At 47.1% G+C, this 21,569-nt stretch overlaps 2 protein-coding genes across 6 annotated transcripts in view; one reads left to right on the forward strand and one right to left on the reverse strand.

The window, feature by feature from the left end:
* Positions 1 to 1,952: 1,952 nt before the first annotated feature.
* On the forward strand, positions 1,953 to 9,950 carry prr15la (proline rich 15 like a). 2 transcript variants are annotated; one of them, XM_086185077.1, is made up of 3 exons: positions 1,953 to 2,071; positions 6,423 to 6,703; positions 9,241 to 9,950. In XM_086185077.1, exon 3 carries the CDS (start codon positions 9,250 to 9,252, stop codon positions 9,586 to 9,588), a length of 339 nt encoding a protein of 112 aa, XP_086041203.1. In that variant the 5' UTR covers positions 1,953 to 2,071; positions 6,423 to 6,703; positions 9,241 to 9,249; the 3' UTR covers positions 9,589 to 9,950. The 2 variants fall into 2 exon arrangements, with proteins under 2 accessions (XP_086041203.1, XP_086041202.1); XM_086185076.1 differs by lacking the exon at positions 6,423 to 6,703 and having other exon boundaries at positions 2,003 to 2,071.
* A 2,672-nt stretch (positions 9,951 to 12,622) lies between these two features.
* Positions 12,623 to 21,569, reverse strand: part of igf2bp1 (insulin-like growth factor 2 mRNA binding protein 1) — a 59,519-nt gene continuing 50,572 nt past the window's right edge. For all 4 annotated transcript variants that reach the window (XM_086184892.1, XM_086184890.1, XM_086184888.1 and 1 more), the window contains 5 exons: positions 21,167 to 21,283; positions 20,521 to 20,595; positions 20,267 to 20,398; positions 19,727 to 19,840; positions 12,623 to 19,238 (listed from right to left, as the gene is read on the reverse strand). In XM_086184892.1, the coding sequence (XP_086041018.1) occupies positions 19,089 to 19,238; positions 19,727 to 19,840; positions 20,267 to 20,398; positions 20,521 to 20,595; positions 21,167 to 21,283 (588 nt within the window). In that variant the 3' untranslated portion in view covers positions 12,623 to 19,088. The remainder of the gene's footprint in view (positions 19,239 to 19,726; positions 19,841 to 20,266; positions 20,399 to 20,520; positions 20,596 to 21,166; positions 21,284 to 21,569) is intronic.

The following is a 21,569-nucleotide window of genomic DNA, read 5'->3' on the forward strand; positions in this document are numbered from 1 at the left end:
GGCAGGGCCAACACATAGAGACAGACAACCATTGGCTCTCCCAGCCACGCCTACGGTCAATTTAGAGTCTGGATTAACCTGGTCCCTCTTGATGTCTTTGGACTGTGGAGGAAGCTGGAGTACCAGAGAGAACCCAGCAGGAACAGGGAGAACATGGAGACTCACACAGAAAGACCCCGTGCTCCAGTCGGAGCTCCACCCACAACCTTCTTGCTGGGGGCCACAGGGAGGACCACTGCTCCACCCTGCAGCCTCCTCCTCATTACAATTAAGATCCTTATTATTGGGTTTATTATGTTGTGTGCTGCAGCCCAACCTTGTAAAGGAGATCGAGATCTCAGCAGGTAAATTATCTGGTTAAAGGAATGAGTGAATGAACGTATTTGTATGAACCAATTATTCATAAAAACTCACTACGTTTTTTTGGCTCAAACCTTTGGCTGCGCCTCTGTCCTCAGGTAGCCTGTTGCTGGTGTTGGTGTCACAGACTGGGAGCCTCCGGTCAGCAGCACTGGGCCGTGCTCTGCTGCTGGAGGCTCCACCAGGGTGTGGAAAGGGTTAAAGCCTCCCGGCAGCCTCCACTTTAATCTTCATAATGGAAGCTAAATAGGACTAATGATACCGTCTCTGTCCTCCTCCCATGCCTCCCTTTATCATCCCTCTCTCCACACCTCCATCCTTAACCCCCCTGACTCTTCTTCCTCACCGTCTCGGACTCTTTCGTTCTCCATGCCTCTCTCTTTGTTTCTTCTTCTTTTTCTCATTCACCCATTTGCATCCCTCTATCTCATCCCTTTTCCTCCTGGGACACAGCCATGCGTTACCACGGTGACAAATGGACCCTCACACCATAGTGGTGCCTTGAATATGTGTGTGTGTGTGTGTGTGAGAGAGAGAGAGAGAGAGAGAGAGAGAGAGAGAGAGAGAGAGAGAGAGAGAGAGAGAGAGACCGCAATGTTTTTTTTTTTCATTACCTTCTGGTATAATCAATGACATCATCAGGACCTGTAGTCCTCATAGGGACCAAAGACCGGTCCTAATGTCTGAGGTTCTGGTTAGGGACACACATGAATGCATGTCAGTGTAATGTCCTAACAAGTATAGCTCTGTGTGTGTGTGTGTGTGTGTGTGCGTGCGTGCGTGTGTGTGAGAGACAATGACTGATAGCCAGCCATCATAAGCGATGCAGAACTTTCTACAAGAGTTGGTTTGAAATCTGGCCTAATGGAGAAATATGATGGAGGGGGTGGAGGGGTGGAGGGGTGGGACAGGGTGTAGATAGACAGAGAGAGACTACAGAGAGAAGGTGTAGAAAAAGAAAGGAATAGAGACAGGAGGAGGGAATGAGGGACGACAGGAGGGAGAGGGAGAATGGGTCTGTGACATCAGGGGTTTTGGCAAAGTCAGGAGCAGAGTCAGAAAGTGGATTGCTGCATTATTGGTCCCCTTCACAATCTGTTTTACTGAAAGAAAATTAAGTTAAGCCTCTCCCTCTTTTAAAGAATATCTGGAGTTAAATGACTAAAACATGCGATTAATTATTACACCGGCCATTTGTGGGAAGCGCAGATGTTCTGTTGGAAGTCCCTGTCATGACAGAGTTTCTCCAGACTTACATGCTTCTATCCTGTAAGATCGTGGCGGTTAAATGACAGACTGGGATAAGAAACACTACGAATAGTTGTTCACAAGTCTGGTCATTTGCATAGATACAGTGGTTAAATATAAGATTAAGAGCTGACATGTCATAAACTTACAGGATGTCACATCATAAAGAGTATCAAGTGTCGACCTGCCATGATGCCGTCACGAGTCAGAGGAGAGTCCAGCTGGCTGAGCTGATTATTCCTGAGAATTACCATGAACACACACAAATACTACGATTTAGTCACAAGTGGTCTCCAGTCACTCCAAAGATCAGCAGCCGTTCTGAGAATCGCCTGCCGCCTACAAACGAAGGTTAATCAGCTGTCCTTTAATGGTGGGCACCATGGGCCTGAGGGCTTCCGCCGCCTCACAGCCAGGTTTCCTGGTGTGACACAGACGAGGTGAAAGGCATCGCATGAGCAGCGTGAGTATCAGAGTATGGACGCTGCAGCATCGACGGTGCTGCCATGATGAGTGTGTGACCGTGACAGACCGCTGTGTGTGGCTGGTTGGTTTCTCATTGGTAATCAATCAATTAATCAATCATCAGCATGTACAATAGCAGGTGACGTAGAGGTTTCTCTCGTTTACTTGTAGGAAGAGGTGTAAGACGATTGTATTTTCTGTAACTTTTATTTTTGTAGATACAAGCGCGAAGACTGCTTTGTCTGTTTGTTGTTTACCTGCTGATGTCGCAGCTGAGCAGATGAATGACCTGCTCTCGTAAAGGTGCACTGTCAGGCTCGTGCAGCGCTAAAGACACCACCACAACGCGTGTCACGTGCCTCACTTTCGCCTGAAAGTCTGTGATTGGCAAGTCACAACGCGGAGGAGGTGCACGTCACCTAATTCACCACATGATGGCAGTGTTTCAGTAGCGCCTCACGCATCAACCTGAGAAGGAATGTCAATCATTTGTAGTCATTTATAGTGCCGCGTGTGTGTGCGTGTGTGTGCCCGCATGTTTCATCTCCAATATGCAACAGGAGTTGTATTGGTTTATGATACGTGATGCAGCAACAAAAATTGGGGAGACAAAGTGTTGTGTGATATTAACGTTTCTTCAACAGACGAATATTCCCGTGAACTGAAGACTGAAAACTTAAATCCACTTAAATTAGATTTTTCGGGATTATTTTTCTCCTGTGTATGCACATCTTTGCCTGAAATTCAATAGTGCCGATTTCAAAAATGCACCATAATCTATTTGATTGATTTCCTCACTTTTCCTTTATTTTCTTTCATCTTGTCATCTTTCTGCTTCATTCTGCTCCTCTCATGTCTCCTTGATTCGACTCAAGATTTGACTGAGTCAAACCGTCCTGAAATGATGGAGTCAGTTTTATTCCTGCAGCAGTAAATCATGAGGGAACTTCCATCAGGCTGCTACTTCTCCTGCATGTCTGATGGCGGCTGTGTTTATTCCATCATATGCACTTATCAGTCCCACTGATAACATCTCGTGCACATATCCTGTCTCCTGTCTGTGAATATGCCACTGCTCAAAGCTTCATTTTAATACAGGAAATAAAGCATGAGGGAGCAAAGAGGAGCCTATTCTCTCTCTGGAATAGCAGTTCCATCGTGATGTGGATGAAGACGTGAGGTCACATGGTTGAAAACCTCTGTTATCACTCCTGGTTTGCATGAGGCGCAGTCAACAGAAGCATGAACGCCAGCTCTTTTTCTCTTGTTCTCAGCAGTGAGCAACACCAGGAGGAAAAAACATAGAATGATAATAATAATAATGATAATAATAATGATAATAATAATAATAATAATCATAATAATCATAATAATCATAATAATAATAATAATATAATATAAATACATACACATGTATAACATTATGCCACCAAATCCAAAAATTCTTGTAAGCACGCCGTCTGATTGTCACTGCAGCCTTGGTGTTCATTAAGTCCATCCATCCACTGTCTTCCGCTTATTCCTATATATATATATATTAAGGGTCGCGAGGGGTGGAGCCTATCCCAGTGGCTACGGGCGAGAGGCGGGGTTCACCCTGGACCGGATCTCCAGTCCATGGCAGGGCCAACACATAGAGACAGACAACCATTGGCTCTCCCAGCCACGCCTACGGTCAATTTAGAGTCTGGATTAACCTGGTCCCCTCTTGATGTCTTTGGACTGTGGAGGAAGCTGGAGTACCAGAGAGAACCCAGCAGGAACAGGGAGAACATGGAGACTCACACAGAAAGACCCCGTGCTGCAGCCGGGGCTCCACCCACAACCTTCTTGCTGGGGGCCACAGTGAGGACCACTGCTTCACCGGGCCACCCGTTCATAAAGCCTCCTAAACATATTACGCCAGTCTTGATTGACAGTTACACAACATTTAGCATCCATTAGCGTCAGCAGCCATTGTTCAGGGGACAGCTGTTGACTCCTTCACACACCCGCTGATCTATCGATTCATTCATATCTGATTTACACTGGTCACTATGGTTGCTACGGCGCCCGACAACTAGATACTATCTCAAATATACTCTGTAGATGATGATGGCCATTGAACGGCTGGATAATGTCCACGTCTGCTGATCACATCCATGAGATGGTCAGAAACATGAAAATATGAGGGAAAAAGCAGCAGTTTGCTCGCAAGTTCAGCACACCAATGTAAAGGTGACGAGCCACCATTTGTTACGCTGCCCTCAAGTGGTGAAAACAAAACCTCTGCATGCTGGCTTCAATAAAACACAAAAAGAGAGAGCTTCCTCAGCCGACACGGCCCTGTTTGGGTCTTTAGTACTCAGAATCAAGCAGACTTTTGTGTCAGTGCAGACAGCAGAAGCTTGAGTCTTCAGAGAGGCTGGCTGGCCCAGGATCAGGTTTTCAGTGATTTAGCAGTCATGCGTCACTTATCTGATTTTATTAGTGGCATTTGAAGCAGATCTGGGGGCCGTGATCCTGTTCTGTCCTGCTCAGACCCCATCAGCTGAAGTAAAAACAACAAAAGAATCAGTCGCTCCTCGCGTGCGGCTGCAGAGCGACACCTCCTGGCGTGAACTGATGACTTGCTCTCTAGTTGCTCACTGCAGACACTGATGTTTCTCTCGTGACGTCGTCATGTGACTAGTGTCACACGATGCCCTGACTGTATTTTAGCACCTGTGTTTCACCTGACTATCACGTCCTGAGGAGGACTTGTGTCTGCCTGTTCAGATCAGTATGGGACTTTAACCCAAAGACACCTGGTCCCCCTCCCTCTCTGGATTATATAGACGTCAGTCTTTGGTAAAGCAGAGGGCGAAGCTTCCTGCGAGAGTGGCAAAGGAGGTTTTTGACGCTGCAATGGAACATCTCCTCTCTGGTTGAAGAAAGTCTCGGCGTCAATCATTTCTCAGCGCTAACCTGCATTGACGTTTTAGGGGAGGCTCCAGGTTAGCTGAGCCATGTCAGCCTGGCAGCCAGACATTCAAAACTGACACGTCCAACAGTAAATGAGGAGAAGGAACATTTGGAACAACAACGCTTCCTATCCTCCTCTAAACCTGTGGTCCACAGCATGAGAGTGAAAGTATTTCCACTTTCAGATCGGACTATTTTAAGAGAAAAACATGTCTTCAGTTAGTTCTCCCTGTTTCCTTCAAGCCTCAGAGAAGCTCCTTCTCGTTCTAAGAAGATTAATGGAACGACTTAGAGGTGTGTTTGTTGTTGCTCTGTTCACTGGTGACACCAAGATCACATCATCAAGTGACCCTGCAGCTGCTTCAGGAGTGTGTTGTCTTGTGTATGAACAAGAGCAGAGAAAAAAAGACAAAAAAAGAGAGGGAGTGCCTGGGTGTGTGTATGTGCGCATGCGCGCGCGCGTGTGTGTGTGTGTGTGTTTTGGTGTGTACCGAGTTTCTGTTAGCATGACCATTACCAGGTGGTTGTTGATTAACTCCTGGCTGAGGCAGACGCAGCAGATCTGAATCCTGAGGAGAGTCGATCATTGACTTCCTAGAGAAAATCATTTAGCAGCAGATGACCAGTGAGGGGTCATGTGATCTGCGTGGGTGATGGAGCAGCGGATCAGTGAGTAGTCGAAGAAGCAAACAAGTGTTGACGACCTTCCATTCTCTCATCAGTCATTGAGGTTTGTTTCATCAAAAACGGTCATTTTCAGACAAAAAGCTGAGAAAGAGAAACCGTTTTCAAGCATAAACTTGATTGAATATTTGCATTTATTGTTGAAAGTTTTTTTCTCCCTCCCTTAAGTCTGCCGCAGCGCCTGAGGGGGCAGTCAGACGCGAGTACCTGATCGTTTCAGAGGCAGAGCGAGGCAGCCTGGTGGGGCTCGTGCTTTCATTCAATGTCATCCATCAAATAAAGCCTGATCCCAAAGATTCAACCCTCAGGTTGAATACGTCTGAGGAGTCAGGGAGCTGGTGGGTGGGAACGGCAGGAGGGGGCACAGCTGGTGCAGCGGCTCCTCCTCCCCCATGCCTCTGTGTTTACGTGTTACGATAGTGGCGGAAACACAGACTAGCCAGTGATATACCGCCCCCTGTTGGTATGGAATGTGTAATATAGCTTGTCCGGGTTACCAACTGTACCTTTAGGTTCAGCTCAGTTCAAGGACCCGGTCTGTCGTTGAGCTGAGCTCAGCCAAGGTCCTCACGGGTATAGCAAGGTGTGTGTGTTTGTGGGTGTGTGTGAGAGAGGGATTGTGTCAGTGGGAGGAGCCGAGGGCAGCACCTGTAACTCACCTCCTGAGCGAAAGATAATAGGAGAGTTTTCTCTGAGCTGCTTTACCCCCCGTCCTGGACCAGGCTGGACCACATCCAGGCCTCTGGGTCCCTCCTCTCTCAGAGTCAGTGGACGAGCGCTGGGTGAACATGGATGATCAACTCTCCTCTGCAAAGACGCACCATTTATAGAGCGCAGCCTCACTGCCAGCGCTGATGTGGACTGGACGTCGTGAGCGGGAAGAGATTTCACGGAGCACACAGAAGTCGTGGAGTTGAAGGAGTTTTGCGGTGAAGAAGCTGTAACCTGACGAATCTTCACAGCTGGAGGGAGGCGACAGCTGGCTCACACCTGGTCTACACAGGTGAGTTTGTGGCAGGCCAGTTAGAGATATCCACACAAACCTAAGGACTTTTATGGGTGATTCTCACTGAGTATTCTCATGAAGCGATGAGGTGTGAGGAGACTCAAACCCTCCTGACTGCTGCTGCCTCCCAAGCTTTTTTGGGGGCGCAAGCGTTCATCAAAACGATCCGGATCAGTTCTGAACAAAGATGTGCAGCAAAGATGTGCCTGATTCTCAGCTGATTCTGAGTGACAGTGACGTCAAGGATCAAGCAGTCCTGCAACTGTCCTGCTAACCGACCCCCCCCCACCACCACCACCACGTCACCACCCCACCACCCCACCTCACCTCACATATCCTCACCCATCCATGTGCAGGAGCAAAGTCTGGAAATAAAAACAGTTCTGAGAATCCAGGGGCAGGTTGGTGGTCCATCAGGGTCTGGACCGGCTCCCGTGGCAGCTGCTAGCAGTCGTAGTCACAGAGAAACTCCTTCAACCCTCCTCCTTCACTTCACTCCCTCTTACTTTTACTGTCTGTTCCTGTTTCTCACTTTTGGAGTTCAACTGAGTGCAGAACAATCAATGTCTCTAAGTAACTAATCTGAAAATACATATTATTTCCAAAGATGTTAATGTTTTTTAATCATATACGAATGAATCAGCCTCCTGGAATTATTTTTGTGCGCCACCCTCTGTTACTGGCTCTGACCCGTCTCCAGGACCACGTCTGAGCCTTGACCTGATGCAGCACTGTAGCCTTCTACACTAGGAGGACATGGGGTGTCCGTCCAGGCTGAACCCCGCCTCTAGCCAGAAAGCCGCTGGGATAGGCTCCACCCCCCCCACACCCTTAACAGGATAAGAGCTGGAAAATAGATGGATGGATGGATCATTTTTCATCTGAACCATCATATGAATGAAGATATAATCAATTTTATTATGTATGACTGGCGCAGCTCAGCTGGCAGCAGGTGAACCCTCAGACTCGGGAATTTGAATTACGGTTGAATATAAAACCAGTTTGAGGTTGAAACGCAAAAAGATATCACCTTCAAAAGTGACACGTGTTCGCAGGATTCTTAAGAAAACACTGAGCAAGAGTCATCAGTATTCTACCTGTGTTCTGCTTCCATGTTTAGGAATGGAGGAGGCTTCTTCTTCTTCTTCCTCTTCTTCTTCTTCTTCTTCTTCTTTTTCTTGGTCGTCTTCTTCTTCTTCTTTCCAGAAAACTAGATGCAGCTGAGCTGGGATGCTGCCCCACTCACTGATGACACCCTGCACTCCATTTACAAGCTTATGCGACACCTGGGGTCAAGAGGTCAAGGGTGCAATTTATTGGGCACACATTTTTGATTCATTACTGAATTCTACAATTAATTATTCAAAATAACTTTAGTTTGCAACCATATTTTCCTTATGACACTCTTATTTAGCTGTTCTCGGTTCATTTGCCAAGTGTGAACAAACATGCGACCTGTGTGAGAGTGTGTGTGTGTTACTGCTTCACACACAACAGACTCACGCTCAGACACAACACTCGCTCAAGCAACTGCAACGTACAGAAATGAAAATCCCCCCGTTGTCAGTCTCTACTGAGGCGAACTGAATTATGAAGAGAAGCTAATGTGGCTGAAAAGAATGTAAAATTCTCTCTGAGGACATCCAGCACCTTGATGGATGGCACTTGAATTCAAAGAGTTGTGAGTTTCCTGAGAAATGTAAAGAGTGTTTTCAGGTTCATGGTTCATGTTGCCGGTGGCAATTTCACTCTGACTCAGCAGGTGCACCAAGGCTTGATAACATTATGTAAGAAATCAAGTCAAGCCCCACCCCCCCCCCCCCCGTCAGGAAGTCGATACTCGCCCTCACTTCAAAGTTGTATACATGAAAGGGACAAAAGGAAGCTGAACAACAATCAGGAAGCTGAGCAGAAAAGAAACAATAAAACAATATGATTGAGTTTCTGTTGACTCAGCTGCTGACAAATGGGGGGGGGGGGGGGGGGCAGTCACTGAGCCCGAGGACCCAACCAACTCAGAATGATCAGGCTGTTCCAGGGGGCGTAGATCATTGACCCCACTGACCTGCTCTCAGGTCCAAGTGGAATCAAAGCAATGGTGAATAAACTATGCAGGCTTTGGCGTAAGGGCTGAGTATCGCAGTTGTGCGACTGCCTCATTGTGAGGAAACAGCACTCTCACCATGTCTCAGAAGGGAATTCTCTGACAAAAAGTGAAAATGAACAGCCAGTAAATTGTAATCTGACCCAAACACACACGCATACACACCCTCCACTATTCTCCATCTTTGCAGAACGCACACTCTCAATGGTGTGACTCACACACCTGAGGTAACCGGAGCCTGTGTGCATCCACAGCATATGGGAACTATTGAATTACACTGAAATATTAACAGCGTCGCGGTCGGAGGGCCTGAGCTCAAACACACACACGTATTAAGACGGCTGCACCAGTTAGTCCAGGTTAATCCCAGTGTTGTCATCACTTTTGGATTAATTCCTTTCACAACCGTATTTTCACTTCCTGTCCTCAGTCGTCCATCATGGCAGATCCATCTCCAGTCTGGTGGAAACTGACTTTCCTGAGAAGAAAAAAATCCCAGCCTAAGGTTTTATATGAAATCCCAGCAGAGGCCGTTTCCAACACCTCCACCGGTGCAGCCACTGGAGGTGCGGCCCCCCCTGAGGACCCCGTCCACGACCCCCAGCTGGACGCTCGGCTAGAGCGTATTGTGGATAAAAGCAAGGGGCGCCACGTCAAAGTGTCGAATTCTGGGAGGTTTAAAGAGAAGAAGAAAGTCCGGTCCACACTGCTGGAGAACCCAGAGATGTTTCCAGGAAGTGACCTCACGAGGGATGAGAACCAGAGGGCGGGGAAGTGATTCACCAGTAATCCCGGATATTCATAGAGACAGTTTATTTGGAACGTTTAAGGTTTTTTTGCCTCCATTGTTGGTAACTGGAGAGGAAAGAGAATGAAATAAACCAGATGGGTTATAAATGTAGGGAGGAGGTGAAAGTTAGCGGGGTAGACGTTTACGTGACAGATGCCATCTAGTGGCCGTCGTGATTATGACCACAGGACAGTAGAAATGAGATCGTATCCAAGTACAGTGTGAAGCTGCAGCTGACCGGCGAGACGACCCCACAGACTGTTTGGCCGTGATCCGTGGGTCGGGCTCTCAGAACCAATCTGCTCCGCCCAACCTGAATAAATCCATGTTAAACATGAGGCCCACTTATTGCCAAATGGATGCTTAATTTATGCTTTCTTCACTAAAATCCTACTCTTGGTTTTGCAGCTGACACTGTCCTAGCGTGGGTCATGTCTGAAATACACTGCAGTACTTTTTGGAAGAGTAACTGGGAACAGAGACTGAGCGCTACTGTGATGGACTGGTGCTGTCTCTTTGGCTCCGCCCACATGTGTGGTCAATAAACATGAATTATTCTAAATGATGGTTTTTATTGTTGATGAAGCAAAACTCCCCACCCGTTCCTCCAACTTTATGAAACTGGAGGTGAGATATTCTAGATGAGGGCGCCACCATCTTGAACTGCTGACATCACGTGGTACCTGAGACTGTGCAGGAGTGATCAGGGACCGCCGGACCGAGGTCACGCCCCCCTTCGTCATGAGCCTTCAGTCCAATGCAGAACAACAACTGTCCAGTTGGAAACAGCTGACAGCAGTAGGGACTTGTAGCTTGGAGCCTTCTCAAGCACACCCTGGTTTGTAGCATCAAATCACTGATTAAAACCAACATTAACTGAAAAACACTCAGCAGCATGAAAGGAACTTCAATGACAGAACTAAGCCATCTTTAGAAAACATGTATTCAATGCGTGATTTACATTTTAGTTTGGGCCTCAGCCAAAATTGAGCGGGCGGGACTTACGAACGATACTGCAACCAGCCACAAACGGGGTGCTGGCGCATGTTGCTAGCAGCAGCCATGATGTGGAGGTCTTATTTGGGGAGCTAGGTGAAAAGAGTGGGGAAAAGACCACTTAGCTTATATTTCTAAATGTGAGGTTCAAAGCAATTTACTGGTAATTAGAGGAAGCAGCCTGCACATGGATGAAGTCGCTCATGTCGGCCGCAGTCGTCCTCTCTGGTTGGACCCATGCTGATGCTTGACGGCTGCTGTTCTCTGTTTAACGCCTGTGCATAGTGACGTCACAGCTGTTGCTTGGAAACGAATATTCAACCACACAACTTGAAACCTTCAGAGTATAAAGTCTGAGTCATATACTGGGACCCACAATCAGAGTGTCAGAGTCGAGGATGGAGACAAATACTTGCCTCTCTTTTGTGAAATCGTCTCAACATGTTAGGTCTTAAAACTTTTCTGGAGGGATTGTAAAGTTACGTAATGATTTTACCTACCATTAAAGTACTTAGAGCTAATTCTGACAGGACAGGTGACATACTAAAGCATACAGTAACAGTAGGAACCACTTAAGAGTAACTTCCTGTCATTTGACTTCATTGGGACCGAGACGATGATAGAAAATTTGGATTTTGTGCTGCGGTTGTTGAGGCACCAGGAGCTCTAATGGTGTCTCTGCTGCTGATGGTGATCTTGGGTGTGTTTAACAGTGGCAGCAGACGTTTTTATTCTTGTCACGCTGCCGTGCTGCTTCTGAGGACTGACCAGGTCCAAACCCGACTTGGTTTGCCTGCAGAAGGTTTGGATCTTTGAGCTCTAAACGGGTCGGATTCCCTCAGAACTTGACCAGACTCTGCTGCCTCCCACACAGCTTTGACGAATCCGAGAATGTGGTTTTTCTTTTCAATACTAAACGCCTCTCATCATTTCTGCAAATGAAGTCAAACAAAAATGTGATTCTCATATTTAATTCAATGTTATAACTTTGTAAGACCTTGGTCTATAGCAGGTATAGCAGCTGTGGCAAAGGATTCAAACGCTCAAGCACAGTGGAAAAAAAGGACTCCCTTGATCTGGTCCGGCGTGGCTCAGAGGTAGAGCGGCCGTCTAGCAACGAAAGGGTCGCTGGTCCAATCCCAACGTCCCCCAGTGACCATGTCCAAGTGTCCCTGAGCAAGATACTGAACCCCTGATGGCCCTGGTGACAGTCCAGGGTGAACCCCTCAGATAAAGGGAGGATGGACTCCCTTCATCTGTGTCGAGCTGCTGAGAGCCCTTCACACCACAAGAGGGCGTCCTCTCTCCCCGTATGGAGACCTCTCCTGACTCCTCAGGGCTTCAATCAACACGTTTGGTGCTGAGGGACGAATCGCTGCTCTTTAAAATACACGTCACATTTTATATCCGTGGAAAGTACAAAATAGACGTGACAACAGTAGTCAGATGTAGAAGCGTCGCTTCTTTAAAGGCTTGAGGCTTTAAAGACACTGGTTTGTCACTCGCCTCTGTATTAACTGTCAAGTAGAAGACGTATGAGGGGTCACGTGATTGATTTCTTGACCCTTTGGAATATTGATTGTTTCTCAAAGGCGTTGATGATGACCATCACTACGCGAGCTCATCCTTGGCTCAGAGTAGATCTCCTGACAACCGTGGGAACACGAAAGCTTGTTACAATCTTAATGAATTCTGAGAACGTTCACAACTTCGATTTGTTACTTACATTAAAACAGGTTTCATTAGAATCGTTGGAACCATCTGCCACGGTGCCACCTGGTGGACGGAAGAAAAATTACAAGTGTGTCAGTGTGTCCTGGCTCAGACAGTCCCCCCACCAGACGAGTCCTTCATCAGGGGGAAGCAGGGTCTCGACTCAGTTTTTACCTTGAATCTCCTGGTGCAAGGTCGAAGTCTATTATAGTGAACTTTATATGAAATTAAAAAAAACAGACACAAAAAGCAGCAGGAGCCCAGATGATCCGTTTTCTTGTCTTTTAATAACACATTCATATCTATGCTCTGTTTTGTTTACAAGGAGTTTAAAACAAGTGTTGATGAAGACTAAAGGAATCAGGCAGGCAGAGGGTGAAAGTCCATATACTGTAAAGACTAAAGGCGCCATCTGGTGGGAGAAGGGAGAACTTCCAGGCTGCGTGATCAGAGCAAATACAGACTTGCATCTTCATCAGTTTGGAGGCGGAGCCTAAATCAGATCAAACTGGTTGAGTCCAGCTCAGAGCAGCGTGAGACGGGACCATGATGGAGGCCCGTCCTGCTGGGCCTCCCTCCTCCCACCTGCAGCTACACAGTCGGCTAAAACAACAGGTCCTTTTCCTTTCAAATGACTCATTAGTGAATATAGAGTATCGATCAGTGTAGGAGGTCCTTGCAGGGCGCTCTAACTCTTGCAGGCTTTTCATAGAGAGAAAAAAAATGCTAAATGCACCCAAACACAAGAGATACAATCTGCTGTCATAAAAAAGAGAAAGAAAAATTAGAAGTCAACCAAAATAAATCAGGAAAACAATTTGAAGTTGAAACAAAAAGTGTAAGTTTAATGAAATAAATGCAAATTGGATCAAGAAATCTCATTTATGTTGGGTTTTTAAAGAAGAAATTAAAAACAGGTGGTGAGCTTGTCACCCCCTTTCAGTTTAATATTCCATTTCATAATCCTTCCATATCAACTAAGAATGGCAAAAGAAAACAAAATCATCTTTGGAAGAAGTATCTTTTTCCTTTAATAGACTATCCACTACAGTATATGGAGATGCCGCTACCCAGTTATTCATTTACCTATATTTCTTTTGAGCAACGTTTTTTTTTTTTTTTTGTTATTTTTGTGTCCTTTTTCAAAACAAAAAAAAAATACCATTTACCTATTTTTTCCTAAGAGGTAGATCAACAAAACAATTACATGGTTACAGGTGTCGTGCCCCTAGATTCAGGAGGTGAGATCACAGGTGGGGGAGTGGAGCAGTGGGCGTGGCCGGGGGAGGATCCCGGGTTTCTTAGCTTAGCGGCTTAGCCGGCTCAAACGTGTCGTTGCCTAACTTTACGCCCAAAGCTGGTTTAAACGGGGCCATCAGACATCCTCGCCCCGGCTGCTCTGGCAGCACACACCCTGCACCACAATGTGTCCATATTGGGTTTTTTGTCTTTTTAAGTCTTTTTTTTCCTACTTATTTATTTTTACAGTCCCATCTCTAAGCTGGAGAGGTAAATTTTTGAAAACCGAAAAATAAATTAATGTAGAAGAGTGAAAAAAAAACAAAATTGCGACTAATAACATAGACTGTCCGTCCTTTCTGTCTGCTTGTCTGTGCGACTGTTTGCCGTCTGTAATAAAATAAAAGAAACAATCTTCTAGCTGAGTTTGCTTCATGTTTTGAGGTAGCGTTCCTAGTTATGTGTCGAGAGGTTTCTTTGTTTCTTCGTGGTAGGGTGTCCCTCTGCCAGGTGTTGTGTTTGTAGCCTGTTGCTGCGGAGGGACAGGGGATACACGATGTGGAGGAGATTGCATTAACAGGAGTCTCGAAGCCCCCGAACGAGAGGTCGGGCCAGTGTGTTCACCCTGAAATCTGAATTTGTGAGCTTATTCACACCGTGAGACTGCTGTCTGACCAGCAGCTCTGTTGCAGAGTCTTCCAAGAACAATACCAGTGAGTTCACTTGCGTCCGCGACGGCTCGGTCGTCCTCTTGAAGCTGCTGCCATCACCTTTAACATCCAGTCAGAACCTTGCATGGGAACGTGAACGCGGCGTCCAGGCGAGTTCAGCAGGTGGATGAGCAGCACCAGAGACTGTTCACTTCCTGTTGCCCCTCTAATCTGAACCATCATCACTTCCTGTCTAGACCTTCGCCGCAGCGCTGGCGCATCACCAGACGCGTCACTATTATTCAAAAGTGGCTTTTTGAAGATTCCACTCGTCACGTTGCTGGTGATGCAACATAGTTTGGACTGGAAATATTACACAGCGCCGTGAAATGTTTGAACCTGCCGTCTGGATTTGAGCAGCAGTTCCCCAGAACAACCAAAATTATGTTTGCTGATGTTTTCTTTGAGGGGAAAAAATACATTCATGTTTTTCCATAGAATTTTGGTTGTTTAGAGGAAGTTCTGTTTCACATCGTGAAGGAATGAAAAGAACCCAGACGACAACGTTCTTTCCAGATGATGGCAAAGCATGAGAGGAACACTGGTACGGTCCTTGAGACACACATGGAATAAGCTTGACGTGATGTCATCGTCAAAGTTTGATGCAGTTTGTGGTAACTGGGTCCACGAGCCGATCCAAATTATCTGTATATCGCCAACTTGCACCTTTGGGCCCAAACTGAACCCTTAAGAACCGGCTCTGATTTCCTCGAGGCTGGTCAGAGAGGAACACCAGATGAAACATGAGAACGGTCGACTGATTCAGGATGCAGAACCTTCGCGGTGGTTCTGTTCTGGAGTGAGCCTGTCTCTCCGCCAGCGAGCAGGAGCTGCACGTGGGGAGCACGCCAAGTCCCGGCGTCACGGCGATCACGGATGTTAGTGACTCCACCAGAGCGCCACCTCAGTGAGAGCGGGCTCAGCTCACGGGTTCTGGGCTCGACACGTCTGCGCGGTGGACTGAGACCCTTTCTGTGTGTTTGGCACACCAACTGTCGTATACGGAGCTACGTGTTAGTAGATCATCATATTTAGTAGCTGTTTTGTTAATAGATTTGTGCATTCAAAAAGAAAAAAAATACATGATCAAATTTATCTAATTCCATCCCCAGAACCCCCCCACCCCCACCCCCAAAAAAGTCAGAACATTGATAGAAAAAAAAAATGTGGTTAAAGTAAGAAATCAAAAGGTCTTGAACAGAAGTGAGCAAAACGAACACGATGGAGACCAGCGCAAGAGAGGGCGAGGGACCCTGACGTTCCCGCCCGCTCCAAAAATGAAATGTTTTTTTGTTTTTTGTTTTTTTACTCGAAGGAAATCAAAACTTCTTCTCCTGGAGAGCAGAGGGGAGAAACGAGAGGTGACTTTTCTAGAAGGAACGAGGGTCTTCCTCCTCTTCCTCCCCTACTTCCCTTCATTCTCCGCTTTTGTCGTTTTTAAAAAATCTGCCTTGAGTTTCTGGTGTTACAGGAGGTTCTCTGTCGTTCTGATAATTTGTCTACATTTTTAATCGATGAGTGCAACAGTATGTCCCCAGATGTCACGTCCAAATAAAGCTTGCTGTATTATTCAACTAAAATAAAACCAACTAAATAAAAAAGAACCCTAACCAATTCAAATGGCTGCAGGCTGAATCCTGAATGTCTTGGTGGTTGTGAACAGAGCTCTATGGTTGGACAGAGGCGGAAACTTGACACAGGACAACTTTACTTGAGCTGTGAAGTTCCCCCCTCTGGACAAAAATGGAAGCATAGACACGGTAGAATAGACTTTCCCCTGTGCGGTGGTGAGCTGGTGGCCGATGGCGGCCGCTGGAGTCGCCAAGCGCAGGCAAGACAGAAGAAGATAGTGAATTATCTGGCAGTGTCTTCGGCGCAAACTTTCCTCTCTCCTCGGCTTTGCCCATTCAGATTTTTCATGTTTTTTTTCTCCAAAAATACAAAAGTATTATGATCACCGTTTGAACATCTTATGTACAGGTGGGAATCTATTACTAAGCAAATGTTTATGCTGTTTTTAAACTCTCTTGCTTCTCTCTTTTGCTCCCATTTTTTTCAAAGGATTTTGGATGTTTCCTTCCTCGGTCATAAACAGAGGGCCATAGGTTCTATTCCTACTTTTTTCTGCTTTTTTTTTTTTTTTTAAGTTTCACCCAACCACATCCCTTGACAAAAAAATGAACATCTAAAACCAGCAAACACAAACACTCACTTTCCCACTCACTCGCCAAGCGTGCACGTAGCCAACAGGGAGCATTCTGAGGTGTCACGGTCAGTGCACAGGTCTCTACACATTCACATTCAGAGAGTCAGAGCTAGGTCAGGTGTGTGTGTGTGTGTGTGTGTGTGTGTGTGTGCGTGTGTGCGTGTGTGTGTGTTAGAATGGACTGCTGCTGCTGCTGCTGCGCTCAACACAACTCTGGTGACAAAGGTCAAGGAAGACAGGGTGAATCTCTTTCCCACGTCCTCTTTGTGGGGGAGAAACGTCACAGCTCGTTATGTTTAGGATGATCTCGTTACAATAAGGCAGGAGAGGAAAGTCCATCAGAGCACAGGGTGTCCCGGTGTGACGCTGCAGTTACATAATGTGACCTGAAGAGGAGCTCACGAGTCTCCTGAATCAGCCTGGCCGGAGGCAGGTGTGTGACAGATATGAAGGTGTGGCCTTTTCTGGTCACCGTGTGCACTTTAGGACCCCCTCATGACTTAACACTCCCCATTGGCAAGTATTTTTTGCTCCAATCACACCTCAGGAAGACAGAGAGCATGTTTCTCACCTAAAAAAAGGCAAAATGGCACTCCGACCTATTTCCTCTCTAGACCAGCATTTTCACTCTGCTTTAAAAAAAAAGAGAACACCTCCTGGTCATCCTGAGCTCATTCAACCATCATCACATCAAAAAAACAGAAAAAAAAATAACCAAAGCAACAAGACAATACCTAAAAAAAAATACATTTTCCTTAAAAAAATAAAAAATATTCAGGACTATCAGCTCTTCTCTTCTTTTTTTTTCTTCTTATATAAAACACCAGCAAGCGAAAAAAAAGTTAGGAATACTGAGGTAACTTTACCCTGAGGTAGGTTTTTCTTTTTCATTTCTTCTGTAATCTGTTCTAATCTTGGCGAGAGCGTCCAGGCGTAGACCCTGCCTCTCATTATCATACGCAGGCAGGGTCTGGAGGCTCCGCCCACAGGCCTTTGGCAAATCGGGAGAGAGAACGAGGAAGCTGCTTCCCTTCCTTCTGATTTTACCTTCTCTGAGCTCAAGGCAAGGTGCTCTGAAGACTCTGCCTGTGGGTCCCACACACGAGCGAGGCCAGGCTCAGACCTTTATCATCCCAACAGGCATTAGAAGATACTCCTGCCTGGGAGGGGGGTCTAGCAGACCCCGGCTCCTCCGGTCCAAGCCTGGCCCTGAGCGTCGGTGCTGGACCAAGACAATGAGCAGAACGTCTCAGACACGTCTCTGTCTGTCTGTCATTGCAGGACTCATTCATACGGGTGTAGCAAAGCCTCCCGCCTGACTGGCTGCCTTCAGTACATTCACCTGAGGGGCCGGGCTAACTCACATATCATATATATATAATATATATAAAATATGCCGTTTAAGGTGCGGGCCGCTGGCCAGCTAGCATAGCTGCTGGCTGTTTTATAAATGGTTGAACATCTGCGAGCTGAACCGCTGCAATAGAACTGCAGGACCAGCTGCGACCTCCGCCCCCCTAACTGTCTCTTGCTGTGCCTTCTGCCACGTGGCTAAACGTGGGTGCTCAGTGTCTCGCCTGCCCCTGGCCTCGCTGTAGGCTACATTATGCTACATATCACAGACGAGGGACTGGCAAACAAATGACCCCTTTTTTTTTTTAAAAAAAGGCAAAGTGGCCAGACACAGCATTTCTTACAATTTACATGAAGATTATATATTTACAACCTCATATTTTCTTCTTTTTTTCCTAATCTCTCCATTATTTGGAGAAGTATTTAAAGAGCAGTGTTAGCATCTGCAGCCCCTCTTCTAGACTCTCATTGGCTGGGGGGGTTAGGAGTGGGTGTGACCCAAGACCCCCCCCCCCCCTCGCCACTGTAGCAGGTTTCCTGCTCCCTCTCCCGGCTCTGCCTCACTGCATTCTACCAATAATAGCTCTGAATAAAACATTTCTATACATATATCTCTATTTTAAAAAAACCACCCTTGAAATATCGGACTGACTGCAGATGGTTGGAGAGGTCTGTTAGGGGCGACTGAGGGACAAATAGACCCCTGCTAGTGTGATTCCTCCAGCCAGCCTCTCCCCTGCAACAGGTCTAACACCTGTGACAGGTAAAACAACAGCAGTAAGGCTCCGTCCTTACCTGGAGAGTATTGCCAGCCAGTTTTGTTTAAACCCATCTGGTGCAGGATTTGCAAAGATTGCAGCAGATGAGGAGCTGGCTGCAGCCCAAACAAGGCACACTAGGAGGACACCACCCCTCCCTCTCTGCATCCCTCCTTTCCTTCATCCCTCCATCCTCAATCAGTCACTCTTCTGGCCTGGCATCTGGTCTCTGTTCTCAAGTTTCTTTTAATCTTAATTCTCTTTTTTATTCATTTCATCTTCTGATTTGATTCATCTTATCTTTAAACATCTATCTTTCTCTCCGGCTATCGGGCGTACTCCCTCCCTCTTTATATCTCTCCCTGTCTATCGCTGGATCCGTGTGTCGCTCTCCTGTATCCGTCTGTCCGTTCGTCTGTCTGTCTTATCTGTTTCTGCATGTGTCTGTCCGTCGGTCTGTCCGTCCGTCAGGTGGTGGGACCCCCACAATGTGTGAGGAGAATGTGGGGACCCTCACTTCCTGCGTGGTTGGTGGTCTTGGGTCAGTCCCTGTGTGGGGCTGCCCATCTCAGTGAAGCCCTGGGGCTGGGGGCCGGGGCCCATCCCGCCTTTCTGTGGCTGTTTGACCTGAGTCAGAATGTCACGGATCTTCCTCTGAGCCAGCTGGAAGACAGAAGAGAGGGATGGGATTGTAGCTAAATGAAGGGTGAAGCACAACTTGATCACATCGTCGCTGACCGATGCCAAACGCGTCAGGAGCTGTGAGTGGGCCACCGCCTCTGGGATCGAACCGGCGAACTTTGGATTACCGGACAGCCTGCTTTACCTCTACAGCACTGGAGAAATCAAGAGACACACCTCCCTCTGAAATGGGGTCATGGGTGCAAGCTGGAGGTCCTGAACCCCTAAATCAAGCATCATTGAGACCCTGCAGGGATTCCTGACAGGACCTGCGCCTGCAAGCTGGACTTCAGCTGAAGGCGTCCAAGAAGCTCACGTGCCAAAGCTGACTTTGTGCTCATGGATGCAGGAGAACGCCTTGCTAAGGATTTTGTGTTTTTTTCTCTCCAATAAAAACCATTACCCAAATCTACTGTTTGTCAAGATGTGTCAAGTCAAAATTACACAACACAAACGAAGGGGCAACCAACCTGGCTGGCGTAGAAATGTCCGTTGATCTTGACGATGACCTGGTCGTTCTCGTCAGGCGTCTGTTCTCTGGGGACCACCACCTCAGCAGCTGTCAGGTTCTGCAGCTCATTCACCTGAAAACACAGAAGGAGGTTTTGAAGAGAGGCAGCAGCACGACGACAGGAAGTCACACCGGTCAGAACCTGTTTGGAAAAGGGAGGAAACCTTCAAGGAATAAGCAGCAGGTGACTGGATGAACCATCTGTCAATGACGGGCTAACTTCAACCAATCAGATCAACAAACTCACGCAGGTCAGTAAGCCAGTAGGTAGAAGAGCGAAAAGCCTCCAGTGGCGTTCTTTGCTCCTCTTTCACCTTTATGAACCAACAGTCTTGATCCCCTAAAACAACTCCGACTGGCTGAACCCTTTTTTACAAGGACGCAAGCGTGAAACTTGACTCCTGGTGGGATGAATTCTCGCGTGATCTCATTCATCAGTGTGTCTCACAAGCTCAGTGAAACGGTGGACGGCCCAGCATGTAAAGAACGGCTGGCTTACTGTTTTGCCGCCCTTGCCAATGACCCTCCCTGCAGCAGCGGCAGCCATCTTGATGTGAGTTTCCAGTTTGACCTCCTCCTTTGGACCAAAGAAGTTCTCCTCCTTCAGTTTACCGTAGATTCGGCCCTGAGCCTGTCAGAGGGAGATCAAGAGTTACGTAGTCACTCTGGAAACCTTCAACAGCACTCCTAGAATGACCAAGTGTCTCTGAGTGTGACGGTCCACCAAAGGAGCAGCGTCCTGTTGGTGCTCACCTTGAACTGAGCCTCAGGGGGTCCTGTCACGATCACCATTCTCATTTTAGAGTCTGGAGTTTCAGCAGGGGCGATCTGGGGGGGGGGGGGGTAGCGCTGGTCAGAACTTTCTTTGTACTTACAGAGGAGACAAGCTGAGATGATTATAAAATCAACAACACATGATGTTCGGCAGGCTTCAACTCTCAGTGCTGCACGCGTGGAAGGACTTGGTCCAGCTTCTCAGTCTATTTGTTGTGTTGAACCACGACTCCTTGTTTTGGTGGAATCGCTGAGTCCTGAGTTTCGGTCTTTATAACCCTACGATGCTTCGTTCATTACCTTCACCGAAACATCACTTTGGATATCACACTTGGATTGTCTTTCATCAGTCGTGTATGAGTTCATCCTTCAACTGTGCAGCCCTGATTTCAAAACAGTCCAGTGACTTTACATCCGCTGAGGCTGTGCTTGCTTTCTCAGTTGTGCTGTGAAAGCAAGCACAGCCATGCTAGCAGGGCCCTGACTGACAAGAAGAGCGTTTCAAAAGTATTCCACAAATGACGTAAATGCATCATCTTCACAAACACAGAGTCATTTATTGTCTCATGTTTTTAAGATATTCAGTTCCTGCACGTGAAAGGAGAATATCTCAGAGCGTGCAGACCTTGATGGAGGCCCCGGCGAAACGGCTCAGCTGTTTGATGTGCTGTCCTTTCTTCCCGATGATGGCTCCTACTGCCTGGGCTGGGATGTACACGTGCACGGTCTCCTGCTCTGGAGCCTACAAACACACAAAGTGAAGACTTCACTCTATGGCGCTGTCACGACATCTTTAAAAGAAATCTTGACATACAAACCGATCCTGATAAACTCCATGTAAAAAAGATAGCAGCTGAAAGCTTTATTTGTGGGGCGACCCTACAGGCAAACCAAACGTGCTACGGCCACATACAGGGGTGAGAACGCCAATGTGACCTTGGTGCTCTTGAAGAACCGCCTACTCAACTGATGTCCTCTGAGTGAACACAAGCAGTGCCAGGTACCATTACCCAGGAAACAGAGCCATG

Source organism: Aulostomus chinensis, chromosome 18 (genome assembly GCF_037954235.1).
Source record: "Aulostomus chinensis isolate RoL2024-O1b breed Wild chromosome 18, RoL_Achi_v1.0, whole genome shotgun sequence".
In the NCBI taxonomy this organism is placed as follows: domain Eukaryota; kingdom Metazoa; phylum Chordata; class Actinopteri; order Syngnathiformes; family Aulostomidae; genus Aulostomus; species Aulostomus chinensis.